The sequence below is a fragment of the Bos indicus genome, chromosome 10 (assembly GCF_029378745.1).
Source record: "Bos indicus isolate NIAB-ARS_2022 breed Sahiwal x Tharparkar chromosome 10, NIAB-ARS_B.indTharparkar_mat_pri_1.0, whole genome shotgun sequence".
Lineage (NCBI taxonomy): Eukaryota > Metazoa > Chordata > Mammalia > Artiodactyla > Bovidae > Bos > Bos indicus.
Genome location: NC_091769.1, coordinates 88,852,806 through 88,875,799, shown reverse-complemented (window position 1 = coordinate 88,875,799; position 22,994 = coordinate 88,852,806). Strand labels below are relative to the sequence as shown.

Genomic DNA, 22,994 nt, shown 5'->3' with positions numbered 1-22,994 from the left:
AATCTACAAGTCAGAAAGAAAAACACCAACACAGTATGTTAACGCGTATATATGGAATTTAGAAAGATGGTAACGATGACCCTATATGCGAGACAGCCAAAGAGACACAGATATAAAGAACAGACTTTTGGACTCTGCAGGAGAAGGAGAGGGTGGGATGATTTGAGAGAATAGCATTGAATCATGCATATTACCATGTATGAAATAGATCACCAGTCCAGGTTCGATGCATGAGACAGGGTGCTCAGGGCTGGTGCACTGGGATGACCCTGAGGGATGGGATGGGGAGGGAGGTTGGAGGGGGGTTCAGGATGGGGGACACATGTACACCTGTGGGTGATTCATGTCAATGCATGGCGGGAACCAATACAATATTGTAAAGTAATTAGCCTCCAATTAAAATAAATTAATTAATTTAAAAAATTATCCAACCACTGCTCTTCCAAAGTGTCATGGTTGTGAAAAACATGGGACATTTAAGGAAGTATCCCAGAGCAGGGACTAAGGAGATGTGACTACTGAATGTAAACTTCATCCTAGACTGGATCCTGGGACATGGAGAGGACTTGAGCGAGATCAGAATAGTTCAGTTGATGGTATTGTGCTAAGGTTAATGCGGAGTGTTAATAAAGGTACTGTGGTTATGTAACGTATTAACATTAGCAAGAGCTAGGTGAAGGCTACATGGGGACCTTCTGAGTACTATCTTTACAACTCTACTGTAAACCTAAAGTTATTTCAAATAAAAAGGCTTTTAGAAAACTGTTTCAAATGCCCGACCCTCATTCAAAGCAATTTAATCAGGATCTTGGGCATTCAGCACTCTCCCCTTGATCCGGATGTGCAGGTTGAGCTAAGAACCACAGACCAGAGACTTCAGCCGTGAGCGTGTGCGTCAGAACTCCCTGGAGGGTTTAGTAGAACAGACCGCTGGGTCCCGCCCCAGAGTCTCTGCTTTGGCACATCTGGAGTGGGGTCTGAGATTTGCCTGTCTAAACAGCTCCCTGGTTACACTGATGCTGCCAGTCCCGGGACCATACCTTCAGAACCGCTGATCAGAACCTGGCGGCTCAAAGCATGGTCCTCAGATGCACAGCGTCAGCACAGCCTGGGAGCTGGTTAGAAATGCAGAATCTCAGGTGCCACGCAGACCCACAGGAGCAGAATCTGTGTTTCAACATGAGCCCCGGTTATTTATTTAAACAGAGAAGTTTGAAAAGCACTGCTCAGGGAGAAGGGATGAGGAAGTGGGAGCTGAAATGTTGGGGATCACAGGGTTATTGGTACCCATCACCTCACCACTTCACCAGCATGGCCTTCCCTTTATACATGGGAATGAGAAAAATCAGGAAGAAACATTGGAGGCTCTTTGCTAAAGAGTCAATTAAGCCAAAAGCATAACTGGGTAGAAAAGAATGTTTTCTGTCCCCAGCAGGGCTGGCCAGGGGCACAGTGACCTGGCCAAGAAGGGAACTGGCTGAGGCCACCCTTGGAGCAGTCAAGTAAACCAGGCTGGGCGGCCCTGGCTGCAGAACAGACATCACAGCCCAAGGGTTAATATTTCCTCTTCTGAGAGCTGACCTTGCCCTCCCTTTGGAAAAGCAGAGAGCAGCTTTGGAATAGGCTCCATTTAACAGGAAGGAAGGATACAGGCAGGGAGGGAAGGAGGTGAGTGCAGAGGCTTTCTGAACAAATGAGTTTTTATGAAAGTTTGCTTTCATAAGGCTTAGGAGGGGCTTCCCTGGTGGCTCAGATGTAAACAATCTGCCTGTGATGCAGGAGACCTGGGTTGGATCCCTGGATTGGGAAAATCCCCTGGAGAAGGGAATGGCAACCCACTCCAGTATTCCTGCCTGGAGAATCCCATGAACACAGGGGCCTGGTGGACTACAGTCCACCAAGGCGAGAGGAGTCAGACACGACTGAGCGATGAACACTTTCACCTCCCAGGCTTAGGAGATGGGGCCTCCCCAGTCCCCCTTGGCCAGTTGCAAACCACAGTGGCACCAGATCGCTTGGCATTCAAGGTCTCTCATTAAATACAGCCCCCCGCCGTCCACCCCCACCCAACTCAGCCTGGCAAACCAGCAGGCCAGGCTTCCAGGAACTCTCTGCGACTTTGCTCACCCTGTCTACTCAGATCTCAGCAGACACCAGTTCCTGACTCAGACCTGAGCTCCACCAGGCCACATCCTAAGATCACTGAAGCCCCAGGTGTCCCTGGGCAAGGCCCCATCCCCTCCTTCTCACCTCTGCTTACACAGAGTGTGTTAGTCACTCAGTAGTGTCTGACTCTTTGTGACCCCATGGACTGTAGGCTGCCAGGCACCTCTGCCCATGGGATTCCCCAGGCAAGAATACTGGAGTGGATTGCCATTCCCATCTCCAGGGGATCTTCCCAACCCAGGGATCGAACCTAGGTCTCCTGCACTGCAGGCAGATTCTTTACCAGCTGAGCCACCAAGAAAGCCAGCTAGTGTAAAACAAAAGGGTTCAATACTAAAGTAACTGAATGCTAAAATATTAGAAATCATACAACTGATAGCTCACTATCACAAACGTCTAGTGGGGAGATGGAGGTAATATTGCCAATTAAGGGACTGAAGCAATTTGTGCTTTTTCTTAAGTCTTTATCCATCCTCTGGCATTTAAGAGGTGGATCTTCATGACTGTCTTGATTTATGGTCTGTTTACACGGAGGGTAGTCCCAAACCTCCCAATCGCTGTCCCTGAGGATCTGTGTCTCCTGAAGCCACCTTCATTTTCTGAGATGTCACTAGAAGTCAGCAACCTCATAGCCTTACAGCTGTGGGGGGCAGGGGGAGCGGTGGTCTCTAAGCCAATTATCCTGAGAGTGACCATCCCCAGTCCTGGCAGTGGGCTCGGAACACTGCAGAAATTAACCTGACAATCAAACAAGGCAGCCTTCCCAGGGGAAGGACAGTGGCATGCGAGACTTTTTTTTATAAATACACAGGTTTCAACATCCCTGAAAATAGCGAAGTAACCTGAGAGTCTAACTTTCGCACGCTTATTGAGCACCTACTGCAAATAGAGACGTTACTTTGCCAACAAAGGTCCGTCTAGTCAAGGCTATGATTTTTCCAGTGGTCACATATGGATATGAGAGTTGGACTATAAAGAAAGCTGAGCGCCAAAGAATTGATGCTTTTGAACTGTGGTGTGGGAGAAGACTCTTGAGAGTCCCTTGGACTGCAAGGAGATCCAACCAGTCCATCCTAAAGGAAATCAGTCATGAATATTCATTGGAAGGACTGATGCTGAAGCTGAAACTCCAATACTTTGGCCACCTGATGTTAAGAACTGACTCACTAGAAAAGACCCTGATGCTGGGAAAGGTTGAAGGCGGGAGGAGAAGGGGACAGCAGAGGAGGAGATGGTTGGATGGCATCACTGACTTGATGGACATGAGTTTGAGTAAGCTCTGGGAGCTGGTGATGAACAGGGAAGCCTGGCGTGCTGTAGTCCATGGGGTCGCACAGAGTCGAACACAACTAAGCAACTGAACTGAACTACAAACCAGGACATCTGCACTTCCTATGAGTTGGGCACATATTTGAGAGGCCAAACGGGCCACTGAGTTGGAATTCTCCTCACGGGGACAAGAAGAGGGGAGCGGAACTATAGCCATCTTGCCCAAATCAGAGAAGCCAACACCTACATAGGCCTAGGATCCAAGGATTAAAAGAAAAAGCATCCTTCGAAGTAAGCTGATGTTGACTTCCTGACACATTGCTACTGCTGGAGGAAGAAAGTCACAGGATTTTACTCGAAGCACCAAACCCCAGTCAACATATGGCAAGTTCTACAGGACAGAGAAGGGAGCAGGGCAGAGATCTGGCATAAGAGCTCACATGGGTGCTCTCTGAACTGCAGAACAGAGATGATGGGAGCTCCTAGAGCTCTCCTTCCAGACACGGCTCCACCCGGAGGAGAAGTTACAGGCCAGCAGTCAGCTGATAAAGATGCACCTCAGGCCAAGTACACAGGACGAGATGACACCAGAGGTATACTTATATGATGAAGAACCTGTCTGGTCTTTGTCCCTTGGTTGCTCCTGGAAGATGACCTCTCAATCCCTGGACCTTCTTTCTCTCTTCATTTGGCTGCACTGGGTCTTAGTTGCAACATGTGGATCTTTAGTTGTGGATCCAGTTCCCTAACCAGGAAACGAACCCAGGCCCCCCAGAGCCTGGAATCTTAGCCACTGGACCGCCAGGGAAGTCCCAATCCTTGGACTTTCTTAGTAATGGGGGGGGGGGGGCGGGGTGGAGGGAAGAGGGTCTGGAGATTTTATTCAGTCATCTGGCTAATGATTCAATAAAGTGTGCTAATACAACGAAACCCTGATAAAAACTGTGGACACTGAAGCTCAGTGATGCATCTCTGTGCCAAGAGGGTCCTTCCATGGCAAGAACCCAGAAGCTCAACACACAGGACCCCCCAGACCTCACCCTGAGTGTCTCATTTGCCTGATCTCAAGTGTAGTGCCTTCCTGAGCTCTGTAAGTCATTCTAGCAAATTATCAAGTCTGGGGGGTAGCAGGTGGTAGAAACTCCCAAATTTGTAGTCAGCTTGGTCAAAAGTACACATGGGCTGGGGACCCCAAGCCTGCAGTGAGTATCTGAAGTGAGAGCAGGCTCACGGGAAAACTGCGTCCTTAAGGGAAGAGAGGCTGCACTCACTCCAGGTCGTCTACATCAGAATCGCACTGCAGCAGCACAGGGGTGCAAGGCCACCCTATCTTAGGCCTGAGGAACATGCAGGACTCAGTCTGACTTTTCCAGGGCTTTTGGTCTCCTTTACCCACCCACTGCGCCCAGTCCACTGAAAATCCAACTTCCTCTGAAGTCAGTGTTAGAGTCACTATTCAGGCGCATATGACAGCCCAAGGAGCAGGCGTAATTCACACGGCCAGCATTGTGGAATAAACAGCAAAGCAGGGACCCTCATTCAGCAACTGTGCGACTTCAAGCAAATGACTAAATCTCTCTGAGCCTCAGTTCCCACCTCCGTGAGATGAGGCTAATGACCCTTCACCCTCATAGAGTTGATGAGACAAATCAATGACACAACTTACTTACAAAGGGTCCAGCATATTCTCTCACATGTGGCAGGCACTCACACATCAAGCCGTCTATTTTCAAACTGCCCTGTACCCCAAACTGTCTCGGCCTCTCAGCTCTCTGGATAACTGTTCTGGCAACATGCTGATGTTTTAGATCCCAAGGCAGCAGGAAGCCAACCATTAAACCAAAAGTGAAAAGCAAGTAACCATTACCTTGAACAAAAAGGACATTTATATTTACTTCAGTGGCTATAAAAGACACCATAAAATATAATATGCAGCATGCATCCTCATGATTCATAGCAGATCTTGCAGATTATTCTCTCAGGTCCCTGGGTGCATCCAACTGGTCACTAAGAACAATTAATTCAAAGGGATGGCAAACCATCTCTGGTCAGTGAAAAATCTGCTTGTTGTATTATGAATAAAGAGAACAGAAAATGAGATTCAAATTTAGGATTTTTTTTTCTCTACCCTCATGAATGAGGTGAAGTAAGATCAGAGAGATTCAGACACAATTACCGTGAGCCAGGGTGCTCAGTGAGAGCTGGGACCTGCTGCATCTGGGGTCATAGGGACCTGGAGACTACGGACACAGAAGTTAGAGAAGACGTTTGCAGGTATCCCCAAAACCAGAGCGGATGATCGGGGGTGGGGGGGATGGGCAGGGGGCAGGCTGGCAGCAAGGTAGAAGCAGCATCTGGCAGGTCACCAGCAGGTTTCAGAGCACAAGCCCAGCCACATGACTGAGGTTTAGACAACAGTCTCAGGAATGGGGATATCGAATGATGAATCTGAGGGCTAAGTCAGGAGCCAATCAACAGAACAAGGGAGGTCCCGGGTCATAGGGGATGAGGGGAGAATCCAGGGGAAGCAACGTCAGAGGTTTCTGCTGAGCCTCTGAGTTCTTGGCCTTCAGCTTCCTAACAGTGGCAACCAAGATCTGTCTTAGAAAGGAAGAGAAATATACAAGAATCAGAAAGTGGACGCACAGTGGAAGGCTGGAAGGATTTCGGGGACAAGAAGTCAAGCAGATCACAATGGCACGTGGCATCCGCGGCCACTCCTACCTCGTGGCCTGAGTGGACTCACTCCCCACCTGGAATAAATGGCCTGCTGACCACGCTCTTGCCCTGAAGCCCCGAAGTGCTTTTTATTGAATCACAGTACATAAAGTCACCAAAGGGGTCACCACGACAGCTGTGAACTCACAGCTGCAACAGAACCTGGCTCGGGGGCCAAGCCACCCCAGGAAGGTTGGCACCTCCAGGGAGGGATGGCTCAAAGAAAGAAAACTCTTCTCCAGCAGTTCAGGGACCAAGCCCCTCTGCAGCAAAACCAAACGTCTGGCGAGTTAGATGTGCCCTCGGTGGGCTAAGTAGTCCATCTTGACCACAAGAAAGGTGAACAGAAGCAGGTGGGGCAGGTATCCAACCCAAAGGCACAGACGGAGAGCGGGAAAGCAGACCGTGGTGCCTTCCCCCTGGGAACGGCTGGAAACCCTCCCAGGACGTGGCCTGAGGCCCTGAGACACAGGCTTCACAGGAGAGGACTTCCAGAGGCGGAGCATGACAGGGATCGCGGGGCTCCACGGGGCAGAAACGGGGCAAGCGGGTGGAGACACGACGGAAGAATGAGGGGTGAAGAGACCCCTCAGCCGCGGCAGGGGCCACCGCCGGGCAGGGGGCAGCGCGTCCACTCAGTGTGAAGCAGGCAGCAGCCAGCAGAGCAGAGCCCAGACCCAGCCAGTGAGCCTCAGCCCCTTCAGGTGCAGAACGAGCTCCTGAAGGTTGATCTTCCATAAGCTGACGGCCTCCCTCAGAGAGATCTGGGCCCTTCTGAAGAGTGAACGGGTCTTCTGCTTCTTGTGCCTACAGGAGGGGCGCAAAGGAAGAGAGAAGAGACGCAGAGTTGAGACGAGCAGCGTCACTTGGAAAAACGGAAGGTGGTGGTTCTGCCAAGTCACCACTCCGCCTCCCCCAGGAGACAACGGCTCCTGGTCACGCGATCAGACCACTGCCCAATCCGGGACCAGAGGAACTCAGCTGGTCTACAGGCGTTTTCCAGGTAAGTGGGGTAAGTAAAAGCAGATGTTGCACACCTCATCAAAGGCCTGGAGGACCCGCTGGGTATCATGTTCCAAAGTTTCTCTTTTTCCAAAAGGAGAGTTTATATTCATCAAGTCAGAATCCCCCAGACTCAAATGAAAGAGCTCTGCCTAATTTTCTGAGGCTACGAATCACCTGGAAACCTAGTCAAGGTGGTCCTGGGAGGCTGGGGCCAAGATGGATTCCACCCAGCTCAAGGCCTTCTGCACCAACAAAAGGACATGATGGAAACTGGTGTTTATGAGGATCACCTACTCAAGACTTTTGTTTGCTTTTTTTTTTTTAGCCATACCACACAGCTTGCAGGACCTTAGTTCCCCAACCAGGGACTGAATCTAGGCCCCAGCAGTGAAAGCACCGAGTCCTAACCACTGAGCTGCCAGAGAACTCCCAAGACTTCGTTTCCGGAACCTCAGAGGAAGAATGAATCGTGTTCAGCCCTTCCCTAGGCAGTGTATTTTGCTGTAACTCAGTATTTGATAGCGGGTGCATGATGCATGTGGTCAACACTGCCGTCACCTGTTTATCAGAATGACCCACTTGCTGCCTAGGATGGAAGGATGGCTTGAAGCTGACCAGGCCAGGCCTCCCCTCTTGGGTGCGAACACTCAGCCAGAGCATGGGCCTTCCCATGTATATGCTACCATCCAGTAGAAGAGCCTGGGATCCCCATTCCTCTACTACTGCCTCCCTGGGGAAGCACCCTTCCCTTCCTCATCAACACCTTCAGGATGCTGAGGCATCTGAAAAGACCTGAGATCCTGAGAGAGCCGGCTAGTGACACGTTTCCTGAGTCACAGCCACACTCGCAGGGAAAAGAACACTGGCCTCACTGCCTGGTGGGTGCTGGGGACACAGTCACAGGACCAGGCACAGATGAGATATGAGCCAGGGCATACTGATCCCAAGTCTGGGGACTCTCGGGTGGGACTGAGACTATCAGAAAATGCTGCAGACTTTATTGAGCGTAAGTGTCACGAGGAAAGCTTGCCCAGGAAGGTGAGGTCCCAGAACCCACAATTTTAACCAGCAGAGGTGGCTCTCCTGGACCACCTTAAACATAGCCCCCAAGTGTCAGCCAGTTCCCTGGAGCTGGTTTCTGCCCCTAACTTCCTGCAGGGAGAGCTGGAGACTGGGGAGCTCAGGCCGGGCCCTGGGGGCTGGAGGAGAAAGGGGAGGCGTGCAGACCCCTGGGGTGGATCAGGGAGCTGGGGTGGGGTGGCAGGGGGAGGCCGGAGCCCACACTCACGCGGCCAGTGCTTTGATGCAGCATCGCGACATGTTGAGGAAAGAGCTGGCGCTGGCGCGGGTGCCCAGGGCGGCCTCGATGCCCCGCAGCAGGTCGTTGGTCTTGAAGATGAGCAGCATCTGGCGTGGCACACGGTTGAGGAGCTGGCTGATCTGGGGGAGGTAGTTGGCCGCGTGGTTGCGGATCTCTGAGTCCTGAACAGAAAGAGGCAGCCTGAGTGGGGCGGGGGGCCTGGGGCGGCAGCAGGCATCCGGGCTGCCAGCGATCGGAAGGGGCTGTGGGGAGGGTCCGGGAGGGAGGGTCTAGCACAGCGGCCTCAGCAGCACTAGGAACCTTCCCGGGGGAGAAGCTCAGCCCAAGCGGTGTTGTAGCCAGACGAACCTGGTCAGGACGTCTCCCCCAACTTCCAGCCCAGCACCGGACACCACACCGGGGCCTCATTTCTACTGCCTCTGCCGTCCTAGCTCCTTGCAGCTGAGGTCACCAATACCCATCCCCCAAGCCCCCAGGCCAGTACCGATGGGGCAGGGAGTCTACCTCCCCTCCTCACCAACTATCTGATGGGTCCCGCCTCTCAGCCCAGGGGTCCACCTTTGTGTTATTCTCCAAGGCTCTGTGCTGGCCACCAATTTTCAGGCCAGGTCAGGAATGACTCTTGGGAGCCGGTACTGGCTGAGTCACCAGTACTGGCTGAGGCCCCCGTCCCTCCAGCCAAACCCAGGCTGGTGCAGTCGAGACCTCTGAGATCCTGACCCCAAACCCAAATCCAAAGTCCTACCCCACACCCTGCCTGACCCGAGCCCCACCAGATCTGTTTGCACAGCCATAGCCCATCACTGTCCTCCAGGCTTGACCCAGCATCAGCCCGCCCATGCCTAAGGTCCTCAGGACCTCGGGGCAGGATTCAGGGCTAGCCCTTGCCCATCCTGGTGGGTAAGTTTCAGGGTCAGTTTCCCAGCCTTCCCCATCCCTGTCATGGTTCTGAGAAGATAACTGCCTCCAGCCAGAGTCCTGAGTATAGAGCGAGGCTCTGATCCCGTCTCAGTCTCCAGGGAAGCAATGATGGCGATGGTGATGACAAGAGTCCATGTGTACTGAGCATCACTAAGGAACCCGGGCACTCTGACATGCTTGCGTGCGTTAGCTCATCTCATCTTCACAACAACCCTATTAGGTGAGCGTATATCCCCATTCGAGAGGAGGAAGCTGAGGCACTGAGAAGTAAAATAACCTCCCCAAGGTCCACAGCTAGTGAGGCAGGAGTCAAACCCTGGTCATTCAGCTCCCAAGCCTGCACCCTCACCAGCAGGCTACACTGCTTGTCATCTCACAGAGCGCCGTGCAGCCCAGGGTCCTCCCCTAAAAGCCGGGCATGCTGTGCCCACCTCCCAGCAGAACCCCAAGGGCCCCCAGAGGCAAGGTGTTGGGGGCATACGGGGTGAAGTCACACCAGGGCCCGGCGGTGCTGCCCAGCACTTTGCCCCGAAGCTGCCTCTGCAGCAGGAGCAGGACTCCAGGCCCTTTCAGGCACACGGGTGCACCGCCAACAACCGCCTCGCTGTGAACCTGAGATGTCCCCAGGCAGGAGCTATCAGACTAGAGCATCTCAACGTGAAGCCAGGCGCCAGGAGCCCGTCTGCCTCCCCACCTCCCGTTCCCTGCTGCTTGCAGGGGCTAAGGCCAGATCAACGCCCCTCTCACCACAGAGGCCCCTCTAAGCGAGGTGGCAGGGGCTAAGGCCAGATCAACGCCCCTCTCACCACAGAGGCCCCTCTAAGCGAGGGGGGCCTGGCCTGGCCACAGCCCCTCTGGACCCAAACGGAAGCCCCTGAGTCCACCCAGGCAACCCTAAGGGGCTATTTCTCAGAGCAGCACAGCCTTCAAGCTTGGCCCCTGCTGGATGCCTACCTGATTGCAAAGATAAAACTCTAACTTAGTTAATATCAACAGGTATCATTCACCAAGCACCTACTGAGTGCCAGGCGATCTTTTCCATCTTTGTGTTTTTAATCCCAACTATAGGCTGTGTGCACGCTAAGTTGCTTCAGTCATGTCCATCTCCGTGAGAACCCATGGACTGTAGCTCTCCAGGCTCCTCTGTCCATGGGATTTTCCAGATAAGAATACTGGAGTGGGTTGCCACTTCCTACTCAAGGGGATATTCCCCACCCAGGGACCGAACCCGGGTCTCCTGCGTCTCTTGCACTGCAGGCAGATTCTTTACGGCTGAGCCATCGGGGAATCCCGTAAGACCTGGTACAGCCAAAAGAAAAGAAATAAAAAGCAAACAGACAAAATGCAACTTGGCTCCATCCGCTTCTCTCCACCTCCACCGCCGCACAGTCTCAGCCCCAAGGTCTTTCTACCTGCCTCAGCCCCATGGCTCATCTTGCCCCACTCCAGAGAGAGACTTAACAGAGGGAGTCTGAGCATATCCTTCTCCTGCTCACAAGCTGTCCAAGGCTTTGTTTTGTCCTGGGAAAGAATCTTAACTTCTCCTTGCATGATGCTCTCCCAGTCCAGCTGCCATTCGCGTCTCAGCCCAGCACGCCCCTCACTGACTCAAGACTCCCCAACCTGCCCCCTTAAGCCTCCCTTTGCCTGGTTGCTTTCTCCAAGTCCCTCCTCTGGCTGATGCCTTCCTTTCTTTTATCCATCTGGCTGCACCAGGTCTCAGTGGCCGCACACGGGCTCTTGGTTTCAGTATGGGGGATTCCTTCCCTGACCAGGGATGGAACCCGGGCCCCCTGCATTGGGAGTGCGGAGTCTTGACCACTGGACCACCAAGGCAGTCCCTGGTGCCCTTCTCATCCTTCAGGCCTCAGCTTACATGTGGACTTCCCCGTGACGTCTCCTCTAGAGCACCCCCCCACCCCACATCATCACTGCCGCTCTGCTGGCCTCTCCCTGGCACCTCTAACCTGTGATCACGCCATCTACCTGTTTGTGTACCATCTGTCTCCTACCTGTCTCCCTCTGTCACACTGCAAACTAATGGAAGGCCTGTCTGTTCACCACTGGGGTCCACAGGCACTCAGTCCAGCGTCCAGCAACCAAACAACGTTTGTTCCATGACCAAATTTCAGAGACGACGGGGAGGCCCTCTGCATGGGTTATCAAGCAGAATCATACCCCTGTTCAGCAAAAGAGGGAGAGGGCCTCTCTTCTTCTGAGGCGATGCACCAAAAGCTGCGTGAGCCTGGGGCAACCGGCGGTCATCTTTGCCACCAAGTTTTCTGGGAAATGATGGCAACTTAGTGGAAAGCGGAGCCAAGAGATGGCAAGACGTGGCCTGCTAGGGGGACGTTGTTGGAGACTCTGGACCCAGCCATTGCTAAAGCCCCCACCCCAAGGCAGCTCATGGAGGAGGACTCTGAGGCTGAGAGAGGTGATGAGAACCCTCCAAGGGCAGGCCACCAGGAGAAACAGGGGCTGGAATCAGAGCCCAGGGCCCTCTACCACACAAGCAGAATCCAGTCCCTCGCGGCAAGCGTGAGCCCCTCCCCACAAGGACACAAGCCAAGTCTGCACAGGCCTGCCAGCTGACAGCCTAGGAAGATGGGAGGCGATTCCACGAGGAACTGAGACGCCTGGGCAAGAGCTCACCCTGAGCCAGGAAGAATAAGCCCCGCGTCTGGCCCTGCTGTGGGGTAGCGATGAGGACACATACAGAGAAGGGCGCTCCTAGGGCGGGCCTCACCCTGGCCCCAGGGACTCTTGACCCCTGGGGACTCTGGAGCCCTGGGGACTCTCGTCTAGAGCCTGTTCCACCACAAACTCCATAGCATAATAGGACAGAAGCAAGCCTTTGAGCACGGCATGAGGAACTGAAGCCCCCTCCCCACAGGGCACCCTAGATGAACCCCGTGATGGGAGACGGTCCTCAGCAGGAGATAGCAGGCAGTACCAGGCTCACTTATGAGTCAAGTCTCTGGGGGATGCCCAGAAGTCCTGCAGGAGAATGTGGCGGAAGGCTGAAGTCTTGAGAGGGCAGGTCGGAGTGAACATCACGGGGCCCGGGTTATACAGTCAACGAGACCTACTTAATCCTCCAGGTTGACAAGGCCGGAAGGGGGACACAGAGGCACGCCGCTCCCTGTCCCCCAGCTCCCCCCCGGGGACACTGTTTCTCCCACCCCACCCCGCTCCTCAGGCAGGACCTCTCTAATTCTACCCTCTCTACCCAACTCCAGCCCCACCGCCCACCAGCGTGCTCTCAGACCCTGGGTTGGCACAGTTCCACCCTTGGCCCTGCCCCCTTGCCTCCTCGGGGACAGGACAGGACCGGGAGCGGGGGGCACCCACCTCTGTGGTGGTGACAGGAGTCTGGCCGATGCCCTTGTTGACCGAGTCCCAGGACCGGGCCGTCAGCATGCAGGCGAACAGGGGGTAGAGGTCGCCGGCTCCCAGGCGCTGGCTGTACTTCCTCACGCTCTGCATGTCGGTCCAGATCAGCGACTGCCAGAGGCGACAGTAGTCCAGGCGGAACTCTTCCGTGAGCGCCTACAGCGGGGGCAGCATGGCAGGTCAGGGGACAAAGACCTTGTCTCCACCTGGTGTGACCACCGTGAGCAGGGGCGGGGGAGACCATGACACCTGTCCGTTCCCCGCCATCGTCAGCCATCCTTGAAGATCCAAGCACAAAGCTACTGTTGGGTCAGCCTTGGTCCTGGAGAGTGTTAGAGGCTACCACCAGCCCACCAAAATCTACACTCCCCTTTTCTTCCCCCATACAGGCTACCACCAGGCCTTCCTCCTTTTTAGATGTAGCCCTCTGCCTGAGTGCTGACCGATGGGATGTGCCAGAAGCTCCACTTCCAGACCTGGTCTGTGAAAAACGTTCCCAGGCATATTCCTCTGAGCCCTCACCCTACTCCTGGGGGCTGGTGGGCGAGACCCTCAAAGAGACCCCGGGAGGTGCAGCCTCGGTCAGCCTCTGCCTGCGGGCTCCTCCACGCACCCCGGACTGGTGTGTAAGCAGGCAATGAGACGTCTGTCGTGTCTGGGCCATCACTCATTTAGGGGCTGTGTCCACCCAAAACTAACGTGCCCAGCATCACTGAGCCTTTCAAAGGAATCCCAGGTTTGGGGATGTGTGTGCAATCAGAGCTCTGACCAGAGGAGTGGGAGACCAGCAGGGAAACCTCGCCAGAACCATTGGCTTCATGGAATCAAACCAGGACCTGGGATCGGCAGGGAACTTGTCAACTCCCCGGCAGCAACACACGGCTCACTGGCACCAGCTCTCTGTCCCCAGTTCCAGAGGATGGACTCAGGGTCATCCAACCTCTGTGAGTTTCCCACCCCTCCATGCTTCCCCACTAAACACGACCTCCTCACTGGAGCTGAGTGACCCTGCCCCCTGCCCCATCTAAGCTCATCTGAGAGCAGCTCACCTCCCAGGGTCTGGCTGGCCTGGGTTTCCCTGGGGAAAAGGGATTTTTTTTTTTTTTTGGCAGCTGACAAAGTCGATTCACACATCCAGGTACAATCTCATCGACCCCTCAAGGCTGCTGCTAAACGAGGGATTATCATTCTCACTCTGTTGTTGGTGTTCAGTCACTCTGTCGTGTCTGACTCTTTGCGACCCCATGGACTGCAGCACACCAGGCTTCCCTGTCCATCACCATCTTCCGGAGTTTGCTCAAACTCATGTCCATTGAGTCAGTGATGCCTCCAGTCAACTTGTCCTCTGTCACCCCCTTCTGCGGAGGAAGCTGGGGCTCAGAGAGCTTGGAGAGCTCATGTGAGCATGACTTGCACAAAACGATGGCCCTAGGGTGTAGGGCAGCGCCCTCTCCAGCTACCTTGCCATCTGATCCTGTTTCTGTGGTGGACAGGGGAGTTCAGAGGGCTCTGAACCAGGCAGGAGCAGAGCCTGGGGCCGGCCGGTGGGAAAGGGCCCTCCTACCTGGTACAGCCCGTGGTCCAACAGGACGATCTCCACCTTTCCCGTGTCTGGCCGCTTCCGCACCAGCACGTTGCCCGGGTGGGGGTCACAGTGCACGAAGCCGTTGACAAAGATCATCTCGCTGTACATCCTGCCCAGGTGGCGTGAGATCTGAAAGAGAAGGGAGCCGGGTGGGAGCTGCACCGTGCTACCACCTGCCTCAGAGACTGGCTGCTCAGGCTGGCCACCTTCAAGAGGAAGGCCTGAGCAATCATGGTGGAAGCGATGGCTTGAGACCCTGTAGTTCTTGAGTTGACGAGAGAAGCTGATCGCTAATCCAGCTTTTCCTAACTTTAGCTCCACGTTCGATTCAGCTGGAACTCAGAAATGTTGGGGGTGGTCCCCAGGTATCTGTAGTTTTTTAAGCGTCCAGGGTGATTTTAATGGATGGCGAGATGGGAGAACCGCTGCTTCTAGGGTTCCTAAAGGCTGTAACACCCACCTCTCCACACTTCCCTGTTTTTTTGTGAGTCTTTTTCCCTTCTTTCTTATCACTCCCTCTTCACTTTTTCCCCCCAAAGCTGAATGCGGGTTGGAAAGCTGGGTTGGGGGTAGGGATCATTCTCTCTGCCCCTCCTCCAAGGCCGGGGGTGCTGAGTACCAGGGACAGGTGGCCCCAGCATCTCCAGGTCAGCTCCAGGGGCACCTGGAGTCACATGCCCGCCTCCCCTCTCCCTTCAGGCCCCTTTCCCTACTCCCCTCCCCAGCAGAGCCCAATGCTAATCTGATTTATGATGTCTGCACAGAAGAAATGACACTGGAGAGGCCATTTAAATCATCCTGTCAGGGCCGCTCTCCCTGCCCAGGCAGCCTCCTTATCCTCCCTTTTTATTAAAGCTAAAAGCCTTTTCCCAGCTAGGGAACAGCTGCTGAAGAGAGGCAGACCCGGCCCCACAGATGGTCTGTTGACAGGTTTCCAGGGGACAAAGGGATGCTCATCCCAGGAAGCTGATGTCCTGAGGGCACACGCTGCCCTCAGTATCCCTCAGCCTCGCCTGGACCCCATGGGCACTAACAAACATACCTCAGCCAGAGGAGAGGAGGGGCCCCCGGGGTAAAGGAACACGGAACTAGGGCCTTAAGATAAAGATTCAAGTCCTTTCCTTGGCCTGCGTGTGTGTTCAGTCATTTAGTCGTGTCCGACTCTTTGCAACCCCTGGACTGTTTAGCCCACCAGGCTCCTCTGTTCATGGGACTTCCCCGCAAGGATGCTGGAGTGGGTTGCCATTTCCTCCTCCAGGAGATCTTCCCAACCCAGGGATCGAACCCATACCTCCTGCATTCTCTGCATTGGTTCCTTGGCCTACAAAGTCTGCTTTGACCAGGCCCAGCCTCCATCCCTGGTCTCAATCTTGTACCACTGACATTCCAGCCATAATTGATCTCTTTCTCTTCTCAAATAATCCCTGTGCCTTCCTACTCTGGTCCTTTGCACATGATGTTTGTTCCAGGAGCATCATTCCATTTCCCCTTCACCTGGTTCACTCCTCTCTTCCTTCCCATCCCAGCTGAGCATCATTTCCCTGGGGATGCCTCCCCTGCCCTCCTAGATTAAACGAGGTTCTCCTGCCATACACTCTCATAGGATGCTGCAGACTGTTCCTTTTCCTTTTTTTTTTTAAACGGTGCTGCTTTTTGTTTTGTTTTCAGTTTTATTTATTTATTTTTGATGGGGCTGGGTCTTCATTGCTGTGCAGGCTTTTCTCTAGTTGCAGCAAGCAAGGGCTCCTCTCTAGTGTAGCCCTCACCTGTGGTGTGCAGGCCTCTCATTGTCCTGGGCTCTCTTTCTTGGGGGCACAGGCTCTAGGGCATGCAGGCTTCAGCACTTGGGGCACACGGGCTCAGAGGGGCCCTCCTGGGCTCTAGAGCACATGCTCAACAGTTGTGGTGCACGGGCTTAGCTGCTCTGCAGCATGTGGGATCTTCCTGGACCAGAGATCAAACCTGTGTCTCCTGCACTGGCAAGCAGATTCCTTACCAGTAAGCCACGAGGGAAGGCCTGTAGTTTGTTTTTTTTGTTTGTTTTTTTAATCACTAGCACACTCTTTGTGTTCTTATTTGATTAACAACCATCTAGCCCACTGTTGTAAGCTCCTATGATGACTGGAACTGATTGTTTCATTACATAGTTTCATTGAGGTCTAAGTTCCATATCATAGACTGGCTCTGTTATCCATCCCCTTGCCTGTAAACAGGCCAAACATGTGAATACAGGACTCTGCCTTCAACATGAGTGAGACCCTGGTCTCTCCACATTTTTCTGAGATGCCACGGTTCTCGCCTCTGATGCTTATCCTAACCCCATTAGTCTCCTCTGAATCCCAATCCATGATAATTGACCTCAAATTCAACCATCAAGAATAATTCTACTTTAGTAACCACAGCTGTCATCCTTATTAAAGGGCCCTAAAACTAAGCACAACTGTTATCCCCATTTTGCAGATTAGGAACTAAGATTCGTCAAAGGTTTAACTTACCCAGAGCTACCTGGCTGGAAAGAAGCAAAGCCAGGATTCAAACCAAGTGAAACCTAGGCTTCTAGGAACCATAATTCTATACTGGCTCACAAGGACATCTGCACTTCTCAATTGAACTTCATGACCTTGAACAAGTTAGTCAAACTGTCAGCTTCAGTAACACAGAAATAATAATAGTGCCACCCTCACAGATGACGGTCGGGCAAATGACAGCATCGTGGTGCTTAGAACCCAGCATGACGCCCGCTAGTGCCCCTGATTCCTCATAATACTCCTGGAGGGGCCGAAGACTAGGTTTCAATGTACCTGTTTGTTTTTTAAGAAGTTAGTTTATTTACTTATTTATCTCTGGCTGCATCAGTTCTGAGCTGTGGCACGCGGGTTCTGAGCTGTGTGGGCTCAGTAGCTGGGGCGTGTGGACTTAGTTGCTCTGCAGCACACGGAATCTCAGTTCCCCGACCAGGGACTGAACCTGAGCTCCCTGCGTTGGAAGGCAGAATCTCAATCACAGGATCACCAGGGAAGTCCCTACTTGTGCCTTTTAAAGGAATGATGGAATGAGGGTTAAAGAGGCTAACTGAAGTCCTGAGGCTCCGACTGTGCCATCAGGGCCCTGCTACCACGCACTCCAGCTCCCATCATTTCTCCTGGGGGGAAAGGAACCCAGTACCTCAGTGTCTGTTGGCAGCAGGAACAGCCTTTGCCCCGTGTCAAGTCTCAGACTCTGGCTGAGATGGGGGGTATTTCCTGGGAGACGGAGCCAAGCCAGAGCCAGTCCCTGGATGAGCCAGCAGGTCCCTACCTCGGCACCCCCAAGAACCCCTTTTAGGGAGACTCTTGGGAGCTCTATGGAGCCGAACCCTGAAGGGCCGTATCTGCCAAACCAATTGCATTTATTAAGTCATAATTCATTTTTATTTGTCAAGGACGCATATGAGGTCCAATCAGGGCTCCTGATCAGCCCAAGATAAGCAGGGCAGCCAGATGGAGCTGACGGAATTTCAGCCCAAAGCAGAGAAATGACATTTCATTTAGTCTGAGCCAACCTGTCATGGGGAGATGTATGATCTCCTCGAAGCTTTTTGAAATATTGCTGATCGCTATAGGCCCCATATTACGACATTGAGAGGTGGCCCCGAGGGGTCTGGGGACTCAGGCTGGGGGAGCCTTGGCCCATGAGAACTGAGCTGCTGCTACGGGAGGAGGAAGAGCAAGAGGCTGCCGACCGAGGCTCAAATGCAAAGCGTTAGTCTCTCAGTCGTGTCCGACTCTTTGCGATCCCGTGGACCGGAGCCCGCCAGGCTCCTCTGCCCATGGGGATTCTCCAGGCAGGAGTTCTGGAGTGGGTTGCCATGCCCTCCTCCAGGGGATCTTCCCAACCCAGGAATTGAACCGGGGTCTTCTGCCCTGCAGGCAGATTCTTTACCACCTGAGCCACCAGGGAAGCCCTTCCCCATCTGGCTGCCCCTACCTGGCATCTTTCCTTTTGGGGGCTGTTTCTGATGTTCATTTTAACCAGATATCACCTGGACAGGCAGACGGGGAAGGCAGAGACAGGACTGGGGTCCAGCCTGTGCCACTGGCTTCACCCTGGGGCCACCCTAGCACTGCCACTGCGGGCACAAGCAACCTGGCGGCCAAGTCACCTCCCCTCTCAGTCTGGATCTAAGTTCCCTTAGCTGATAAGTGGGACTGGCCCCATCTACTCTACTTCCTCGCAGAGCAACCTTGAGATTCAAGGTCAAAATGTGACTGCACAAAAGGGAACGCACTTTACACAGTATACTATATGACACAAAGATGCTTGCTTTCTATAATGAAGTATCTTATTATTTTAAACTTGGGAGAAAATATACCCATTATCACCATCAAAGAGTAATTTTCAAAAAGTTAAAAAACTTGAATATGGTACAAATATAGACTGAACATGTGTCAGAGGTTGTGAAACTCATCAATACAGGAGCCCACAAGAAGGTAGCTACTGCTAAGTCACTTCAGTCGTGTCCAACTCTGTGCGACCCCATAGACGGAAGCCCACCAGGCCCCACCGTCCCTGGGATTCTCCAGGCAAGAACACTGGAGTGGGTTGCCATTTCCTTCTCCAATGCATGAAAGTGAAAAGTGAAAGTGAAGTCGCTCAGTCATGTCTGACTCTTTGCGACCCCATAGACTGCAGCCCACCAGGCTCCTCCGTCCATGGGGTTTTCCAGGCAAGAGTACTGGAGTGGGGTGTCATTGCCTTCTCTGCAAGAAGGTAGAGCTAGTTCAAATTGAAGATTTTCAGGGACTGGGAATTTATGGGCATTTAAACAGGAATAAGAGGCTAAGATTCCAGGATTAGATACAAAACTGGTTATTGGCTGACTGGGCAATAACGAAATCATAACCTTTGGGTTATCTTTTCCAGTGGGGAGGAGTTATTGGCATCTCTACTGGATAAGATCTACAGGTTGACATATGACTTCAGCCTAAGCCCTTAATTGTCAACAGCAAAGTCAAACAAAAGTACATTCCCTTAGATACTAAAAAATCCTCAGGTAGGCTGCTTAAACAAATGCTCAAGGATGACTTTGAAAGGACAAACTGCACACTCCCATCTCTAAATTTGGGGTAGCTTTTCCTTTTCCTGGCCACACTACACAGCATGTGGGATCTTAGTTCCCTAACCGGGGATTGAACCCAGGCCTCCTACATTGGGAGCACAGAGTCTTAACCACTGGATCACCAGAGAAGTACCTCAGTGATTTTTCTTATCTATCAGAGTTGCAGTAAATTGTGAATTGCCGAGAGAAAGGCAGCCAGTCCCCTCCCTCCTACTCACAGAAGCACCGAGAGTCGCAGAGGAAACCTAAGGCCATTACTGGGTACAAAACCCTCTCTCCATCCCTTCCATATACCTGGTTCTATCTCCTCCTCAAGAACAAACAATTTTAAATGAGGCTGCAGTGAACGTGGGCGAGCAGGTATCCTTTTCATATGGGTTTCATTTCCTTTGGATGTATACCCAGAAGTGAAACTGCTGGGCTATATGGTAGATCTGTTTTCAGTGTTTTGAGGAACCTCCATATGGTTTTCCATAGTGGATGCACCAACTTGCATCCCCACCAACAGTGCACAAGGGTGCCCTTTTCTCCACCTCCTCACCAAGGCCGTTATCTCTTGTCCTCTTGATGACAGCCATTCCAGCAAGTGTGAGAGGATGTCTCATTGTGTGGTTTTTATTTGTATTTCCCTGACAAGTAGTGGTGGTGAACACCTTCTCGTGTGCCCCTTGGCCATCTGTATATCTCCTTGGGAGAAATGTCAGCTTCTCTAAGGCTGCCCCTTACCCCGTTAAGGGCAGTTATCTACATAAAGACCGGAGTCCCGCCTTTTCCCAATGGTAACAGCTGACACTCTGTGCCACCCACCATTTCAGGCAAGTTATCTGAACGCACAGCCACCTCTGCAGGAGACAGGTGAGGGAAGCGAAATACAAAAAGAGGAGGCAGCTTGGTTACCTGGCCAGCAGTTAGTGAAACCAGGGTCCAATCCAGGCGGCCTGGCTCCAGGGAGCACAGTTTCAATCACCAACCCCTTCTGCTTCTCCACTCACGGGAAAGCTCCTTACTGGAGGCAGAAACTGCACCAGAAATCCTCTGCAGGTCCCCACAGCAACCAAGAAAGCATTCCATTTGGAGAAAAGAGGCACAGTGGGAAATCCAAGGCTGTTTGTCTAACCAAAAATACACTGTTAACTAAAGCCATAGTATAGCTCTTTTTAGGGGAAAAAAAAAATCAGTGACAAGTTTTTAACAGTTCCATGTAAAAAGAATGTGCCACTCACATAAGTGATTTCAGTAATCACGTAACCCCTTTATGTTTCTAACAGTAGGGAGGGGAAAAAAGAACAGAAATCTATTTTTTTTTTAAGTTTGAATAAAGAATTAAATTAGTAAATAATATCTAAATCAGAGTTATTTTTTTATTTTTCTCAAAACTTGAGTTGTTTGAAAGCACTTTAATTATTCTATAATTACATGGATTAATGTATTCCCACCCCCCACGGGAAAGTCTATGTTCTTGGGGGTGTCATGGAAGCAAGGCCAAGATATTAATAATCACACAAGTAGCCCGATATTAAGTATAAAAAGGTTAGTAATTTGAGCTCTCTTTGCCATTTCCCTGGTGGCCACCCAGGCTTCTAGAGGCAGAACCACAGCCTTCAGGGCCAGACAACTGCCCCGACCACTTTCCCCACCGCCTCAATCCCACCCCTGGGATATATAAGCCTCAGTTCCTCACTGCTTCCCAATCACAGAGTGGTCAATCTCGGCCAGCGAAGTCCCTGAGAGTGAAGACAGAGGGGACTTCAGCCACACATGGCTGGGAGATGTAGTGAGGAAGAAAGAGGAACTGGGTTCACTGACAGGAACCTGGGGAAGTTTCTCTCATCTCGGAGCCTCCAGGAGCTCGGTGAGAGCTTCTCTAGACTCGGCTTGAACCGGGACAGTGCTTGAGAACGAGGGCATGGAGTATCTACAGGCCAATAAGGGCCCCTGGCTAGTGACACTCACAGGGTCATGGCTACCAGCGGGGCGGGGAGTGGATCCAGGGGCCACGGCTCCAGGAAGACACAGATATCAACCTCTGACATCCCCACTATGGGCAGCAATTCACTCTAAAGAAATATGTGTCCACATCCATCCACCCTACCGAGGTCAGTATTTAAAAAAAAATGACCAAAGAGTTTTTCCCTAAATTTCCCCCTTCTTTTGGCAAATATTTTATTGCCAGAGTTCCAATAAAATAGGCTGTGCTGAGTATGGACTGTGGGTCCTGCCCCACCTGCTTCACGTTTCAATCATCAAACAATCCAACACTTGTTTTTTTTTTTCTGGCTGCACCACAGGGCGTATAGGATCTTAGTTCCCTGACCAGGGATCAAACCTGTGCCCCCTGCGATGGAAACATGGAGTCTTAGCCACTGGAAGCACAAGTCTTAACCACTGGACCAGAAAAGTCCCTGATGCTCTCTTGCATCCACTTTACAGCAGGCAACTGAGGTTTCCCAAGGATGATGTGCACCCCCAAGGCGACACAGTTCTTAAGCAGCAGAGCCAGCGCGAGAATCCAAGGAGGCCAACTCCAAAGCGATGCTGTCCCCACTCGTGACACCCCTGCTGTTAGGGAAATGAGTCTCCAGGAGCCCACTTGTGCACCTAGATGCCTCCAACATCCCCGAGCTTCTAACGACCTGATGTGAGAGCTTACAGAGAGGGGGCGATGGGAGGAGATGTTTTTACTCTAGTGATTTCAGTTAGTCTTGTTGTTAGTCGCTCAGTAATGTCCGACTCTTCTGTGACCTCAAGGACTGTAGCCTGTCAGGCTCCTCTGTCCATGGAATTTCCTAGGCATGAATAGTGGAGTGGGTTGCCATTTCCTTCTCCAGGGGGGTCTTCCTGACCCAGGGATCAAACTCATATCTCCTGAACTGGCAGGTGGATTCTTTACCACGGAGCCACCAGGGAAGCCCTGTGATTTCAGTAACCGGAGTCTTTGTGCCTCTTTGGCTTCTCCTCCCTGGTCTTCTGAGTGCCTTCCACCACACAGTCAGAGAGGCTCCTAAATGGGAAATGACACTGAGCACTAAGGCAGAGTCCTGAACAGCGCGAGCTGGGATCGGGCAACAAGAGGGAACCCCCCAGGCAGTATGGCTTTTAGAAACAGAATGCTCAACCAATGACCACTGATCACCCCTGAGTGGACACACTCATGGACAGCAGAGGTAGGTGGACAGGAGAGAATTAAGAAGATTCTCAGAGATTCTATGGAGGAAGACGTGCCGCTATGACTAATAATGTCATGAATTATAAATGACTTTTTTTTTTTTTTTTACAAAACCTCACAGCCTGCAAAGCCTGCACAACCACCCCACAAAGGAAGTACTGTTATCCCTACAATTGTATAGATGAGGAAACCCAGGGGCACCTGGCCAATAAATGGCAGAGCCATGCACACCCCCAGGGGGCCCGACTTCGAACCCTCTGCCCTGCCTGCCACACGCCCAAGCTCAATGACACCTGGCCAGCCCACTTCTCCCACACTCTGTCCACAGCTCTCCTATGGCTCTGACATGCCA

The 22,994-nt window shown here is 52.4% G+C and overlaps 1 protein-coding gene across 4 annotated transcripts in view; it reads right to left on the bottom strand.

Moving 5' to 3' along the window:
- Positions 1 to 5,482: 5,482 nt before the first annotated feature.
- The window catches only part of ADCK1 (aarF domain containing kinase 1), a 139,855-nt gene continuing 122,343 nt past the window's right edge, over positions 5,483 to 22,994 (bottom strand). For all 4 annotated transcript variants that reach the window (XM_070797925.1, XM_070797926.1, XM_070797927.1 and 1 more), the window contains 4 exons: positions 14,358 to 14,507; positions 12,752 to 12,949; positions 8,447 to 8,640; positions 5,483 to 6,960 (listed from right to left, as the gene is read on the bottom strand). In XM_070797925.1, the coding sequence (XP_070654026.1) occupies positions 6,789 to 6,960; positions 8,447 to 8,640; positions 12,752 to 12,949; positions 14,358 to 14,507 (714 nt within the window). In that variant the 3' untranslated portion in view covers positions 5,483 to 6,788. The remainder of the gene's footprint in view (positions 6,961 to 8,446; positions 8,641 to 12,751; positions 12,950 to 14,357; positions 14,508 to 22,994) is intronic.